This window comes from Aulonocara stuartgranti (assembly GCF_965226115.1).
Source record: "Aulonocara stuartgranti genome assembly, chromosome: 4".
NCBI lineage: Eukaryota > Metazoa > Chordata > Actinopteri > Cichliformes > Cichlidae > Aulonocara > Aulonocara stuartgranti.
This window is the reverse complement of record NC_138942.1, coordinates 23,773,045-23,788,194: the sequence shown is the minus strand read 5'-3', so window position 1 is coordinate 23,788,194 and position 15,150 is coordinate 23,773,045. Positions and strand designations below refer to the sequence as shown.

The 15,150-nt window shown below is 43.4% G+C and overlaps 2 protein-coding genes across 7 annotated transcripts in view; one reads left to right on the top strand and one right to left on the bottom strand.

Annotated features, from left to right (window-relative positions):
* The first annotated feature begins 236 nt into the window (after positions 1-236).
* ap5z1 (adaptor related protein complex 5 subunit zeta 1) lies at positions 237-10,564 on the top strand. Of its 5 annotated transcripts, none has more exons than XM_082531419.1 (18): positions 237-399; positions 1,570-1,707; positions 2,521-2,701; positions 2,958-3,108; positions 3,459-3,571; positions 3,755-3,920; positions 4,192-4,239; positions 6,500-6,640; positions 6,739-6,776; positions 8,015-8,177; positions 8,339-8,517; positions 8,602-8,744; positions 8,839-8,957; positions 9,195-9,322; positions 9,428-9,525; positions 9,618-9,750; positions 9,873-10,087; positions 10,186-10,564. In XM_082531419.1, the coding sequence occupies exons 1-18, from the start codon at positions 338-340 to the stop codon at positions 10,436-10,438; spliced, it is 2,469 nt and encodes an 822-aa protein (XP_082387545.1). In that variant the 5' UTR covers positions 237-337; the 3' UTR covers positions 10,439-10,564. The 5 variants fall into 5 exon arrangements, with proteins under 5 accessions (XP_082387545.1, XP_082387547.1, XP_082387548.1 ...); XM_082531422.1 differs by lacking the exon at positions 237-399 and adding an exon at positions 697-766; XM_082531420.1 differs by lacking the exon at positions 237-399 and adding an exon at positions 1,099-1,251.
* The window catches only part of mmd2a (monocyte to macrophage differentiation-associated 2a), a 28,713-nt gene continuing 17,808 nt past the window's right edge, over positions 4,246-15,150 (bottom strand). Inside the window, exons 7-8 of one of the 2 annotated variants that reach the window (XM_082531425.1) lie at positions 14,396-14,592; positions 4,246-6,094 (exon numbers count right to left, since the gene is read on the bottom strand). In XM_082531425.1, the coding sequence (XP_082387551.1) occupies positions 6,058-6,094; positions 14,396-14,592 (234 nt within the window). In that variant the 3' untranslated portion in view covers positions 4,246-6,057. Of the gene's footprint in view, positions 6,095-10,654; positions 11,545-14,395; positions 14,593-15,150 lie in introns of those variants that run through there. The other variant, XM_082531424.1, reaches the window with a different exon arrangement.

Genomic DNA, 15,150 nt, shown 5'->3' with positions numbered 1-15,150 from the left:
GAGTATTGTGTCTTTGTGGATTTAAAGAAAAATGAATATGATAAGGTGCCAAGAGAGGAACTGTGGTACTGCATGAGGGACGTATGAGGACAGCGAGACAGTAGTGATGGAAGAGGAAGTGCTGACAGATTAGCTCAGCCAGGAGTCTCCGTGGACTGTGATGTTTAGGGACGCCATTGTAGTGAGAGAAGGGAGTGGGTCGAAAAGAGGTTGGAGAGGTGGAGGTATACACTGAAGAGAAGAAGAATGAAAGTCATTAGAAGCAAGACAGAATACATGTGTGTGGATGAGAGGGAGACAGGTGTAACAGTGAAGCAGCAAGGAGTAGAGACAGTGAATGTGTGTGAGTTTAAATCCCCCGGGTCAACCATGCAAACCAATGGACAGTGCACAAGAGAGGTGAGGAAGAGAGTGCAGGCAGGGTGGAGTGAGTGGAGACAAGTGGTGTAGGTGTTTTGTGGGACAAATGCCTAGGAAGGGAAGGGTGAAAGCGAAGGTTACAGAATGTGAGGGTCCGCAGATCTATAGTATTGATACCAACACTGGTATTGGTATCCGATCGATACTAGCATGAAAGTTGAAAGTATCGGTCTCAGTATTGATATTGGCATTACTGGCTCTGTATTAGTTTAAACACTACAAGTATCAGCACTACAAGACGGTAGTGAGACCTGCTATCATGTATAGAGGCAGAGCTAAACAGGACAGAATTAGAAACCATCACATCAAAGGGACAGCTCAGGTTTAGTAGGACAAAGCTGGAGAGGTGAGAGAAGAAGAAAAAATGTATTTATAAAAGTATCAAACTAAGTAAATGTTTAAATATAAAGACATAACAAAATTAAAAGTTACAATGTAACCTATTAAGAATTAAATTTACCCTTCTATAATTGAGAAATTCGTTGTCGTCTGATTGTAACGTATTGTGTAGTCGAAGGACTGTCGCAAAAACCTGGAACCTTTTCAAATGCTTCGGAAGAAGGTTTGTAGGCACAGTCATTTTTATTCGGTTCGTCCGTATTATATGCCTGCCACCGTGCACTTTTTCTTTAAACTGTTTGAATACAAACGGAGTGGGAGAGTCCGGCAGTGGTTTTAGTTCATTAGCGGAACTAAAGTCACGTCATGTGATTCCAGTCAGGACTCGATTAGCAAACGGACTGTTTACCTTCCGCTTCAGACAGATGTGGCAGAATAATATTCTTTCAAAATGTATTCTCACGCTTCAGAGAGTTTAATTAAACAAGCAAGGTAAGGGCAGAATGAAAGGATAGCTTTCTTTTTTTCTCCCCGCATTTCGCTTTCCTTTAATCTGTTTAGCTACTGAAACTAAAGCTAGCTAGCATGTTGAATATATCTCCATGTTATTCAAACGCACTTTAAAGATACATTCTTCTCAGGGCTCTTTAAAGCGTTCGCGACTTTAACTTGAGTAGAAAGAAATGTGTTCGCTGTCACATAACTCTGTCAGAGTTTTATTTTTATTTTTTTCAACGAGTGTTTAGCTTCCGTGAGATCTGTCAGGGGTCTTTAAAGAGATCAAAACCAGCCGCACTCTGTCGTTTGCAGAGAGATTCAGGAGTCTGAGCTGCAGAAGTTTTACAGCAGATTAATGAAGATGCTTCAGGGCAAGGAGCTCGGTCACGACACAGTGGACTCCCTGCAGAGGCTGCACCTCATCCTTTCTGCCACCAAGTACACCCGAACGTAAGAACTCCCACCCACGCCTCTCATACTTCATGTCGTGGATGAGCTGATACCAGTTTTCATTCTCACTGCTCTACATTTTAAACTTAATGATTCATCTCCACCTTTGTGTATTCATTTCTTATAACTTAAGCTACTTATCTCTTTCTCTAAACCCACTTTTTTCACTCCCTCCTCCCACTCTTTCCTCATTAGTGTCAGAGATTCAGGGTACGCAAACACTACATTTTTTTTATTGTCAATTTCAGTAGCACTTCCTGTGCACGATGTCTGTTTCCTTTTGAAAACTTTGGGATTGTGGTTTAGTCAGGACGCCTAGAAACTGGGGGCGGAGTTGAAATCGGTGATCAGACACCCACATTTCCACACTGCCGTGGTCTCCTCTGCTCTCAGCGCCTATCATCTTATCAGCACCTATGTCATCTGTTTGCTTGCAACAACCTCTAAACTATGTTTCATCCACCGTGACCACCTAAGCGTTAAGAGTTCCACTAATCAGCAGTTCAAACGAATAAATGTCAGGTCTTACATTTTGCTGTTATGTCTGCAAGTTGCTGTTCCTTTGCTCTGTGTTCTCAAAGGCAGTGTTTTCAACAGTTCAGCCTCTCACTTTCCATGTGGTCTTTTTTTCACAGTAAACAGCAGCTTCCCTTTCTTCCCACACTTTTAATTAAAGTTGTAATAATGTTTAAATCTATCCCTCAGCTTAATATAATTATTAAAAAGCAAGTCAAGCCAAATGTCTTGGGTCTGCATCACTGTGGGATAAATAAGTGCGTTGTCTTATTTCTCTTCTGCTGTCGTCAACCCAAGGCTGCCTTTAGAGCTCCAGAAGAGGTTTGTAGCGCTTCTCTCATCACCTGCGGAGCAGCATCAGGTGCTGAGCACCGCTGTGCTCAGAGAAACGCTGCCCCTCACTGGTCAAGAGCTGAATTACAACCAGGACAATCTCGGTCAGCTGAACAGTCACGCTGCTGGTCTGCTGCTCTCACAGGTGGGCAGAACTGAAATTGTGTGGTTGAGCCTACTTCTTCATTACTGTGAGACATGTATTTAAAAGACTCACCACATCCTTTTTCAGCTCAGGATATTGGAAAAATAATTAGCCAGTATTGTTGTAATTTTAAATATAGAAGACATTTAGTAACACAGTCCCAGTTTGTGTTGTATGTGTGTGTGTGTCTTACTTGTTGGGCTTTTTTAAAGGCATTATCTAATGCAATCCTCTTTCACACTTTTAATCCTGACAGGCTGTATCCAAGGGTGATCTTTCATCTCTCTGCACTCAACTCCTTCGCAATCTGGAGAGTCGACCGTCTGAAGGGCCGACTCACTCGCTCATGCACACCCTGCCAGTCCTCAACAACGTCCTCACACACAGCCCAGAGTGCCTCAGCGAAGGTAGCGGGACATACAGATACAGATCTGGACTTTTATCAAATGTTGTAAAAAATAATTCCACATCACTTCCTGCATCTGCTATGTGCACCAACTAATTGTTCATACAGTGTAGAACACACTGTGTTATGTTTGTTGGTAATTTCATAAAATTAAAATGTATATAAAGAAAATTTTTGTGTGTTTTCAAGCCTGTTTAGTCCTTCAAAGTACAGTTAATTTGGAGAAGAGTGATAATGAGGGGTAAAGGGAAACCTCTGGATTCACCTCCGTGTGTCTTATCTTATTGCTTTAAGTTGTTTGCACTGGAGAGAGTTGCACTCAGATCTCTCTCCAATTCTGACTGTCTGCAGATCAAATGACCCTTGTAAGCAAAAAGCTTGTTGATTGGCTGCGTTATGCTAGCGTCATGCAGGGAGTCGGGACTTCCTCTGGAGGATTCTTCACGGGGCCCAGATCCCGTCAGGTGAGCAGTTAATTTTCATATTGAGCAAGTATTAGGTAAGTTAGGTAAGTATTATTAGTATTAGCAAGTATAGGATTACATTAAGCTTGTGACTCTTCCAGGAAGGTAATGAACTAGTGAATATATAAGTTAGTAAAGCTAAACTGGATTGCTTGTGGATTTTTTCCCTTCTCCCACTGTCAGCCGGTGCCTATAGCAGAGCTGGATGGGTCTGTGTCCGGAGATTTCTTCACTGTCCTATGTGTGGGTCAGGGCTTCACTGAAGACCAGTGGATGAACGTCTACTCCTTTTCCATGCTGCGTCATTGGCTTCTCACCTACCATTCCAGCTGCAGCACAGTAGATGCAGGTATGACCATTTGCTGTAATATGCTAGTGACACTTTTATGTGTTTCTATTTACAAACAGCTCCACAGTTCTGCCCATCTGAGCCATTTTTGCTTCTATTAGTTATAAACTAGCTTAAATGGCAGGTGTTTGAATGGCCGTATAATACTTCTCCAAGAATGACTATTCTATTTTTTGAGGAGCCTTTGCTTCAAGGTAGGATGTATTAGGGCTGTTATTGCTTCATATGACTAAGTCTCAGATGACCTGCTCTGTGTTTTCATCATCTTCAGCAAACAGGCTACAACTCAGCCTGTCAGTCTCCCACTCCTTTTCAAATGGTAAGACATGAGAGGTTGTGAACCTTCCCTGCATGTGCCTGATTCTAAGAATTAAATAAGCTGAACTCCCCCACTGTTCTTTAACTGGAGGCGGTACAGATCAATTCACAACTCTAAACTTTAACTAACAAACAAGTCTCTAATCAGAAATCATAATCTCTGACTTTTAACCTCCTCTTTCCACAGTCATTTGCCTTCCCCTAATTTTTCTTATGAGGTCCTAATCATGATCAAATATGCTCTGACAGCAGCCACTTTTAAGGGTGAGATGCTGAACTGCAAATGCCACACAGCCACACATTGCATGTGTTGTGTAAAGTGTGGGCGGCAAGTTCAATTTCATCTTGAAACTTCTGTGTTTGGATGTTTGTGGTCTTTGACCCTAATTTGACTGTGTTGCTTTCTTATAATAGCATTCCGACAATTATTAGTCATTGTGTCATCAGTGATAATCGTCACTTTCTCAAACGTGTATGGTTACTTACATCTAGCCCTCGGTAGTGAGCTCATGTTAAAGCTAAAGATCTTAATGAGTCCTGTGTGCACAGAGAGCCAGTTCATCGGTTTGCTGTTAACAAAGTGAATTTGTTCAGTTTTAACGTAGACGCTGTTTTGTTTACATTGTCAGTGTGACTCATCCAGTCCAGTTGGCCTCATACAGAATCCACTGATACAAACAGATGCCGATATGAGTGATTTGGGTAAATCAGTGTCGCCCACAGACTGGCTCGAAGATACAAACAAAATATGAAGCTAGTCTTAGTCATGCAGTGATGGTTGGCCTTTCTCCACACGGTCAAAACATGTTTTTGTAAGCATGAATTATAAAACTGTAATCTGATGGCGTTTTGAATCTTTTACCAAAACTGTAAAGGATTTATGTGAGCTTAATATTCTGATCACTCTGAACTGGCATACATTTTTCGCAATGATTTAATTGTATAATTTGGCACGGAAACAGTTACAGATTACCAAAGAAAGTTCAACAGATCCCTGAGATCTGTTTTACTACCTGGCTATACCATAGTTCTGCTGAGCAGCGTCAGCCTGACAAGTCAGCCAAGATTTTCCAAATCAAGCTAAAAGCTGGTTAATGTAAAAGAGGCGTGACCAAACGCAAACATGGATACGGCTAAACCCATAAATGTCCCACAAGAATACAAATTTGAGGAAAATGAAAAGAAAATCGAGTCATTTGTGGAAGACGGAATTGTCAGGACGCTTCAAGTTTACAAGACTTAGAAGTCAAATAACAACTCGTTGCAACCAAAATATGCAGATGAGATGGAGCAGCACAAGAACGTATCGAGTGCCACTCTTGTCACCTAAGAACAGGAAAGTGTGGTTACAATTCACACATGCTCACCAAAATCGGACAAAAGATGATCGGGAAAACATTGCCCAGTTACATCTCAGTTTCTGCAGCAACATTCAGATGGTCAGAATTTGGTGTAAACAGCACAGAAGCATGAATCCGTCCTGCATGTAACAGCGGTTCAGGGTGTTGCTATCAGGGAGCTGATCTGTTATGGCTAAAACAGTGAAAGTCCAGTGTCCCCTTTTCTTTCAAACCTGGACTGGAGTAATGCTCCCTGTGTTGAGAATTTGTGTCTCTTATTGATGCTTGTCGGGATTTAGACGGTCTCTAAAAGGGAGATCCTGTCACTGTCTGTGCAGCAGGGTCAATAGGTGGTGTTTTGGTAGTCATGTGGATCTGTCCTGGAGCAGGTTGTGCTGTGGGTGCTATGATGGTGAATCCCAGTAAGATGGGAACGCCCTTCATGATATTGAAATCCAAGGGTTAAACTTGATGTTAGCTTACAGAGCCTCAAATCCTGCTTCACAGTACTGGAGTCTGAAATATGAGCAAAGAAAACAAGGTTCCTAAAATGAAAGTGTATATCAAAGTTATTACTAGCTAATGTGGTCTAATAATGCTTCTTTTGATCCCTTGCATGGTACACTTTAAGAATACTGTAACTAAGCTTTGATTAACATCACAAAAATATGAGCACATTTGTGTTGATTTCTTTCATTTCTGTGTGTTCTAAGAGGTGAAATTAGAGACCGCAACAGTAGGTTTCAGTCAAGGCATGAGGCATTTTACTAACCTGTAGTGATTCTACTTAACATCATCAGAAACACAATTTAACTCCGACTCCTGATGTGTTCGGAGCAATCGGATATAGACCTTAATCACGAATCATTATACCGAGAAGGTCACGACCTCTAATTCCCAAGCCGTTACACGTTGTCACAGATGACCGATCGGAGGTGGACGGGTCCGTAGTTTCTATGGTTTCGGCGACGTCCTCCTCCAGCCGACTGCTGCCTCCAAAGGAGCGTCTCAGAGAGAAGGCTTTCCAGTACTGCCAGCGCCTCATCGAACAGAGCGACCGCAGTGAGTGTGTGCGCATTAAATTGCACCGGGTGAGAGAAAAGTGAGACGCGTAGCAGAATTCCTCATGCACGGATCTTTATTTGTTCTCTTTCCATCAGAGGCACACAAGAAGACCGATACAGAACTGCAAAAAGCGGTGAGTCTGCAGATCACTTATTATCACTATGGAAACACATTTCATGGTGCAGTTTGTAAAACTGAGGGGTTTAAATCACTTTTAGACACTTTTAGCCTGACTTCCTTTAATACTTAAACTAAGAGCCACAGTGTTGATGTAGATAACTGTAGCTTTTCCTGTTCACTGTGTTGTAGTAAAGAGCGCCTCCTGGTGTTCTGTTTAAGAAGTCAGGCTGAAAGAAGGAGACCTAGATAGGATGCTTGGCTTAGTCTGGCTCAGTTGCTGATCTACACTGTCCTTTTCTGCCCCTAACCCCCTAAATACATTTTACATTCTTTGCGTTACACTTCCACACAATGGTGTTGTAAGATGCACTGCTGTTTGCTGATACAAGCTCACAGTTTGACTTGTTTTTCTGAGTTCTGTGGATATGTAACACAGTTTGGGAATGACTTGCAGTATAATGTAAATAAATAGAAACATGTCAAAACAAAAAAGAGCCAAACTATGTGAATTAGTGACTCAAAGGGAAGGTGGAATGTATCCCTCTGGAGGTTGTTTACAGCTGTTGAGTGCATAAAGTGCTCAGTCATTCTTCATTTGGGGATAAATGTTGCTGAACCAGACATCAAGTCTGGGCGGTGACATCACCCCTTGATGTCACAGCCCACTCTGACCTGAAAGGGGCCAGACCAGAGAAAACTCCCCTTCCTGTGTTGTTTAACTGCACCGAGTCCCTCAGATAGCTTCATATAAGAGAAAAGAAGTGCAGTTTCAACAGTGCATCTCTGATTTTTGACACAATTGAGAAATGCAGCTGCAGTAAGTGGAGGAAACCTGTCAGCATGATTAAATTGTAAGGAATAGACGTGTACAGAGAATCTTTTTTTAAACTCCAGACCCACTATAAAAAAAAGACATTTCTGTTGTAGATAATAAAAAAGAGGAACTCTTCTGTCATTAAGACGTTTATCTATTACTTTGGTTTTTTAGTGCAGTATGATTGGCCATGACTGAGGTTTTTATCGGTTGGAAAAGCTGTAAAAGCTACGAAAATGTAGTTAGCGTGTAAAAACTAAGCCCTCCTTCACATTTTCTAGTGGGCTGGATTGGATTCCTCGGCAGGCCGATTCTAACCCTAGGGCCTTATGTTTGACACCCCTGCATTAGAGAAACCACTGGTGTTAACCAAAAGAAAGTTCTGCAGTGTTATCAAGATTTATTCTGCTGCCCTTGTGTCCTGTTTCCTGTTTCAGTGTCTGGTGGAGGCCGTGTGCATCCTGGACTGCGTGTGTGCTGAGGACGCCTCGCTGGTCTACAGGACCTTCCCCTGCATAAAGGCTCTCTTTGGTCGCCTCAGCTCAGAGCTGTCGAATGCCAGAGTCCTGCTGCCCATAGCACAGTTCTACCTCAACCACGGTGCGCATACACAGCAACATGTGCTCGCAGCTGCCACAAGTTTAGAACGGAAAACAGGGTCACGTGTGTTCACTGTAAATTGGTTGCTCACACGATGACATCATACATGACCCCTTTTTCTGTGCGTGCAAGGTTGAATATGTTTATTTGTATCCGATCAGGCGAGATGGCTGCAGTGGACTGTGAGAACGTGTGGAAGGTGGTGTTCGGTCGGTTTCCTACGGAGCTTTTCAATGACCCATTCCTGGCACACGAGCTTCTACGCTTCCTTCGACTTAACGTGGAAAGCATAGAGCTTCGGGTTCCACAGTACACGCTCTACTTTCCAAATCTGTTGAAGGTGAAAAGCTGAGAAAACATGTGCAACAATTGTTAGATTGTGGATGTGCTTTTTATTCCTTACATGTTTTCTTTTTCTGTGTAGTTTTTAGCATGGGACAGTCCAGCGATGGTGGACGACTTTGTGGATCTGCTGCCCTCTATGGTTACAACTGGAACTGCGGTGGAGCTGCTTCACACCCTGCTTGACCTGCCCTGTCTCTCTGCCACGCTGGTCCTGCAGCACAGGTTCAGGCACACGCAGGAGAAAAACTGCTTCCCACAGGGATTTGGTTACATGCACAGTTTTTATCCCTGTCTCACTGGGTCTCATGTGTCACAGGTCCACATGTTTGCCCATCTCTGAGCCAGTCGGTCGCAGCTTCGTGTCACTGGATGCATTTCGAAACCCTTCTTTCAGAGGGCTTTTCCTCTTCGTGCTCCGAACGGAGGCAGGCTCAGGTAGGACAAGTCACAGAACAGAAGGAAATCAAATAAGAATAAAAGGCCAAACTGTTCCAGGTCTGCTCTGACCCAAGGCTCCTCCCTGCTTTCCTGTCTTCTCTTCACTGCACACACAGTATATTTGCTTTTTGTTTCTTCTGTAATTCTGTTTAAATCTAAGCAGCAGGGGCAGGTAGCTTCTTAAATTATGCTCTAGCCAATGAAATCATTGTAATTTTGTATCTCCCTGTTTAGGTGACACAATTGACCGACTGAGCACGCTCCACGAGCTGCTGGTTGAAGCTGCTGACTGGCCGAGAGTCACTCAGTGTGCTCGGACGGTCCCCGTGTTGTTGCACGTTTTCTTCAACACAATTGTTACGGTGAAAAGATTCGACATTCTTTACAAATTCGTTGCGTCTGTACTTGCTGTGTTGCAGTTTACAATATACACCTTATTAAAAAAATATGTCACGCGTCTCTTTCAGATCGCTGACGAGAAGCTTTTGGCTCATTTGATTCTGGTGATGCTGGAGAGAAGCAGCCTGCTCCTTAACATCCCTGCGTACATCAAAGAGATACACCGGTACACCGAAACACTAAAGCGCTGCTGGCTGCCTCACTCTCATCTTCATCTCCTCACTCACTCGCTCCAACCACTTCTCACTGTTTCTGCAGGGTGTTCAGCTGCCACCTGTTGAGGCTATGTAAGCTCCACCCCTCTCTGGTCGTGAACCAGTCCCACGAGCTGCTGGAGTTTGCTGGAAGCACAGCCAACGTCTACAGCAAAGAGGAACTCTATACACATGTGGTAAAGAGAGTGCTGACTCTTCTGTGTATCTTGGGTTATGTGCAAAAACCCAGTGCTTCTCACATTTCAGCATTTGCTCAAAACCTGATGCGGAAACAGCACTGAGCTTGTTTGTCTCTCAGGTGTGGGTGCTGGGAGAGTACCTCTCTGTGTCATGTGACTCTCGCTGTTCCGTGAGCCTCATCACTTCCTGTTTTGAAGCACTGGAGGCGGTGCTGTTTGAGATCACTTCGTCTGCCCCTCCAACTGGAACGGTTTGCCCGGCCCCTAAAGTCATCAACACTTTAATGAGCGCTCTCGCTAAGCTGGCGTCACGGTCACATGACCTCATACCTCGGTAACAGACTCTTTGTAAAGATGCAATATTTTCTTTTCTTCATCCAGGACTTTGTAATGTTCTGATATCATTTGTGTGTGTTTTGTTTTTCTTTTTAGGGTGTCTCTGTTCCTCTCTAAACTAAGAACTGTAACCAGAAGCGGATCGGTTGCCTGGTGCTCTGATGAGGAGGACCTCGTTGCTATAGTAACACGAGGGGAGGAGTTGTGGACGCTGCTGAAGGCCCCCGGCGTAGCTCAGAGTGTCCTGACACCACCTCCCCATGTCATCGCACCGCAGTGGCACAGAGACACTAATGTGGCATTGCCGCTTCAACTGCGAGCCCTCACAAGCCTCACACACTCACAGTGACACAAACACACACTCATGTACAAAACGCAACATCATCCTGCGCTGACAATGCATTTTTGTAATTGATTTGTTTGATGTTGACGCTGATATGATTTTCATAAAACACACAGATCCCTTTCAGTGTAATATTTTTCTTCTTTATTACAGTGATTTGACAGAAATATCATTTTATAAAATAGATCATCTGATTAAAAAAAAAAAAAGATTAAAAAATTGCTCATTTCCTGAGTAGGTGCTCTGTTTTCAAGAATTAAAACAGAAGTAATGAAAGTACTAGAAGTTAAGAAAATCTTGAAATGTGGAAATAGAAATTTGCATTTACGAGCTACGTTGATTCTGTCGTAGTCAGAGGACTGTAGCAAATTCTACGTTACACATCAGTGTTGATAGAAAAGTGCTCAGAAGTCAAGAGCGCACCATTTAGACAAAACAACTGGCATTAAAATTCCCCTGAACGGGACACGAAATGCATTAGACCTTGACATTTTCATAATGAGACGGACTTCTTTGTCTTTTAAATCAAATTACAGTTTTAGGAAAATTAAATTGGAACACAAGTCAAAAAAAATAAAACTCAAAGCTGAGTCACAGCCACACACGAGTAGCTGGTTCTACTCGCGTCTCTTATCATCAGGTTGATCATTTACAGTCTGGCTACAGTGTGTCACACAGACATGTGTGACCTTAAAGTCTGTCTGCAGATTGCTTAATTCGGTCTCAGTCGGCCAAAGATGAGTACGTTTAATTACGAAACCAGGGGTCGTGCATGTACTGTGAAAATGAACAGAAGTCAAAAGCAGATCCTCTCAAGGGGTCACATTACTTAGCACTTAGTTCCTCCTACGCCGAGCGGCGCATCGGGCAGCTAGTGATCTCCATCGATGTCGGTCAGCAGCGACTGCTTCAGCTTCGTCCCAGGCAATGTCGACAGTTCTCAGATCGTCCATAAATGTTCAAGGGGTCACATAAGGTGGTAAAAATCTGTAACAGCTTTTACAGCCAAATCAATATTGAAAGCCTGTCAATGGCAGCTTTGTTGGGCGACTTCCTGACTGTCATATTTTACCACCGACCAAGGATGTAGCACCAACAGCAGAAAGGGATTCCTGTGTAGTGAGTTTTGGCACATTAGTTGTGGTTGGATTACTGAAAGTAGGGAGTTTAACAGCTTAGGAATGCTCAGTAACAGATATGCCAGTAAGTAAAGCTTCATTATTTTGGGAAAGTGCATATATATTCTTGTAAAGACGAGAAGATCGATAAGACTCTTACAGTTTTACTAGTCTGGCATAAAAATAGTGATACTCTGGTTTCTTTATTGATTTTCCAGTAACCTCATGCTTGTAAAATAATGCCCAGAATAGTCGTGACCAACAGTTGAGCAGCTGGTGTGGACAAAAGGAACACTTTAAAATACACAAAATATCTCAGTGGGAAAGAAAACCATATGGAACGGGTAATGAGGAACCAAAAGATGACACATCGTTTGAAGGAAATTAAAATGATCAACCTACAGAGGGCTGAATTCAAAGATACCCTGAAATCTTTATCTGGACCACGACATCACTGAGCTCCTGGACAATCTGAGGTGCAGCCTGGTGGCGTCGGATGGACTGAAACACGATGTCCCAGAGGTGGATTTGGTGAGAATTGCGGGCAGTCAGTAGTATCAAGTCTTTCATCCTCCAAGAAACTGCCTGCATACTCTTACTACATGAGGCCAGGCATTGTCATGCAGCAGGAGGAACCCAGTACACACTGCACCATTATAGGGTCTGTGAGGTCCAAAGGTTTCATCCCAACACCAAATGGCAGTCATGGTGCCGTTGCCTGTAGAGGATATGGCTCCCCAGACTATGTCTGATCTACCACCAAATCAGTCATGCTGGACAATGTTACTGGCAGTATAATGTTTTCCTCTGTTGCTTCAGGCCTTTTCATCTGTGTCACGTGGGTGAATCTGTGTGAAAGGCACAGGGTGTCAGTGGTGGATCTGATAATTCTGGTATTCTATAGCAAATATTAATCAGGCTCTATGTTTCCAGGCAGTGAGCACAGGGTCCACTAGAGGACATCGGCCCATCAAGCCACTCTCATGAAGTCTGTTTCAAATTGTTTGGTGGCCTCCAGGGGGTCATTTTGTGGCTCTGGCAGTGCTCATTATGTTCCTCCTTACACAAAGAAGCAGATGCCGATCCAGCTGATGAGTTAAAACATTACCCAGTTCATATCAGCACAGATATCCAGCATGACTGTCTGACACTGACCCTAGTCAAACGCAAAAGTAGTGGAAAAAAAGAATCAAAAAAGATGGGGAGGGAAAAATAGCCTCCACCTGTAAAACCATTCCTGTTTTGGTGGGGGTCTCATTGTTGCCTCTCTAGTGCACCTGTTGTTTTTCATCAACACTAAAGCAGCTGAAACTGACTGAAAACACCTTCTGCTAGAGACCAGATCAATGCCCCAGAGGTTTAATTGACTTGATGCTATAATCTGATTAAAATGTGTTTCTTTTTTTATAACAGTGTATTTTAGGAAGTAAATGTCTGTCAGTGCAACAGCATCAGCAACAATGAGTCAAGAAACCTGAGTGGTGTGCAGGGGTTTAAAGCTAAGTGTACTGTGAGTGCTTGTGTAGCAATGGAGTTGTATCTCCTGATTGCTTACATATTTGCCGGTAAGAGCCCATCAAAAGATCCATCCATCTATTCACTTCTGCTTTTTCCTTTTCAGGGGCGCTGGAGCCTATCCCAGCTGTCATAGGGCGAGAGGCGGGGTACAACCTGGACAGGTCGCCTGTCTGTCACAGGGCTAACACACAGAGACAGACAACCATTCACACTCACATTCACTCGCACATTCACACCTAGTGGCAATTTGGATTATCCAATTAACCTATCCCCACAAGCTGCATGTCTTTGGACAGTGGGAGGAAGCCGGAGTACCTCGAGGGAACCCACGCAAACACGGGGAGAACATGCAAACTCCACACAGAAAGACCCCGGCCTGATGGTGGAATTGAACTCAGGACCTTCTCGCTGTGCGGCAACTGCCGTGCCACTGTGCAAAATAGATGATGTCTATTTTTTATAATAGGAATGAAATGCTTTAAATAATTCGGCGGGGTTTACAAGTGATGGGGCAACACCTCCAACACCCCCCAGGCAAAAGCAAACCTCCGAGCAGGCTGTGACGCACCAGTGCACACCGCTGTCCAACCTCAACGCTCAACCGCAGGCCGTAACAAAACACTGAGCATTATTTTCAGGTCTGAATTTGCACCCGTTCTCCTTCATTGCACTTGAACCGTGTTTTTCAGGATGCCCGTCACTGAGGATGTTTGAAACATGGTGAAATATAACCTGAAGCTGTTGCTTCTGTTCATGTGATCCCAAACTGATTCCATGATGTCTGTCTGGGATCAGGGCTCTTTGAGGGGTCAGATCGTTGACGTGATCAAATGTCTCTCTGATGGCGCGATGTAGAATCTGTAGATCTGAACATGTCTGTGCACAGTATCGTGGTTACCACAAACATTATAGATTGTTATCAATCTTCTCATCTACCTCTGATAGAAAATAAACACATTTCCCAAAATTAGAAACTATTCCTCTAACTGGCGGAGATAAGCAGGAAGGAAGATTTCATAATGCAGGCCTGGCACTCGGATCTCGTCTGAAACACTACAGACAGTCAACATGGCACGCAAACCAGTGTCAGTGTCGCTAATTACGTCTAAAAGAGCAGAATTAGACATTATAAATTAGCGTCAATTTGGTGTAGTGAGGCTAGATGTTATATAGTCAGCACACAGTACAAAAATTGGTCCCCGGTGGCCCAGCTTCGTAAGTGAAGCTTACCGTAGTCAAAACACTAACGTCCTAACTACATGAAATGCACTTTTGTCATTCAGCCTGTCGGCATGGAAACGCTTAACGTCAGTATGCAGCCGGTCACCTCGACGTCTGCAGCTGTGTCCCCGGTAAATACAGGTACCTCCAGATGGCGTAATAGTGAATGCCTGCTCCAACGGCCACAAATAGATGCCAGATCGCATGGGCGAATGGCACAAGGCCATCGCTCTTAAAGAAGACCACGCCTACTCCATAGAAGACACCTCCCACGGCCAGTTCACACACACCTGTGCGCTCCACCTGGAACATAGGAAAGTTTGCTGGTATTTAATTTAAAGGTGTTTTATTTAACTGGATATTTGTTTGCTAAAGATGTATCCAGTTTTTGGTTGAATTCATCTGAAATAAGAAATACTCTTATTTAAAAGAGGTTTCCCAAATTTTTGAGAAATGCCGTTTTACATGCCCACTCCATAAAAGACGGAGTAGCACTTCATCGAACAGCCCAATACTTGGTGTAGTTTTCCAACATTTACCAAGGACTTTTTCACAGGTTAGAGTGTAACTTTATATACCTAAAATTCCTTACCTGTAGGTACAGCATGATAACAAAGCTTTAAAAGAAAGAAGCAACAAATTATACTGAGTAATGAGTAGTTTTTGGTTATTTTAGAAGATCAGACCAACAATGTTTGTTACGTTGACTTATTAAGGGCCCAGGCTGTATCACGGACTATCCTAACCACTTATCCTTACATTGTAATAACACGTGATTTTGAGGTGCATGTTGGAATTTGTGCGACCTACCGCTTTGTGCCTGAGTTGGTGTCGTTTCCTGTCGCTTCCGTTTTGTTATAA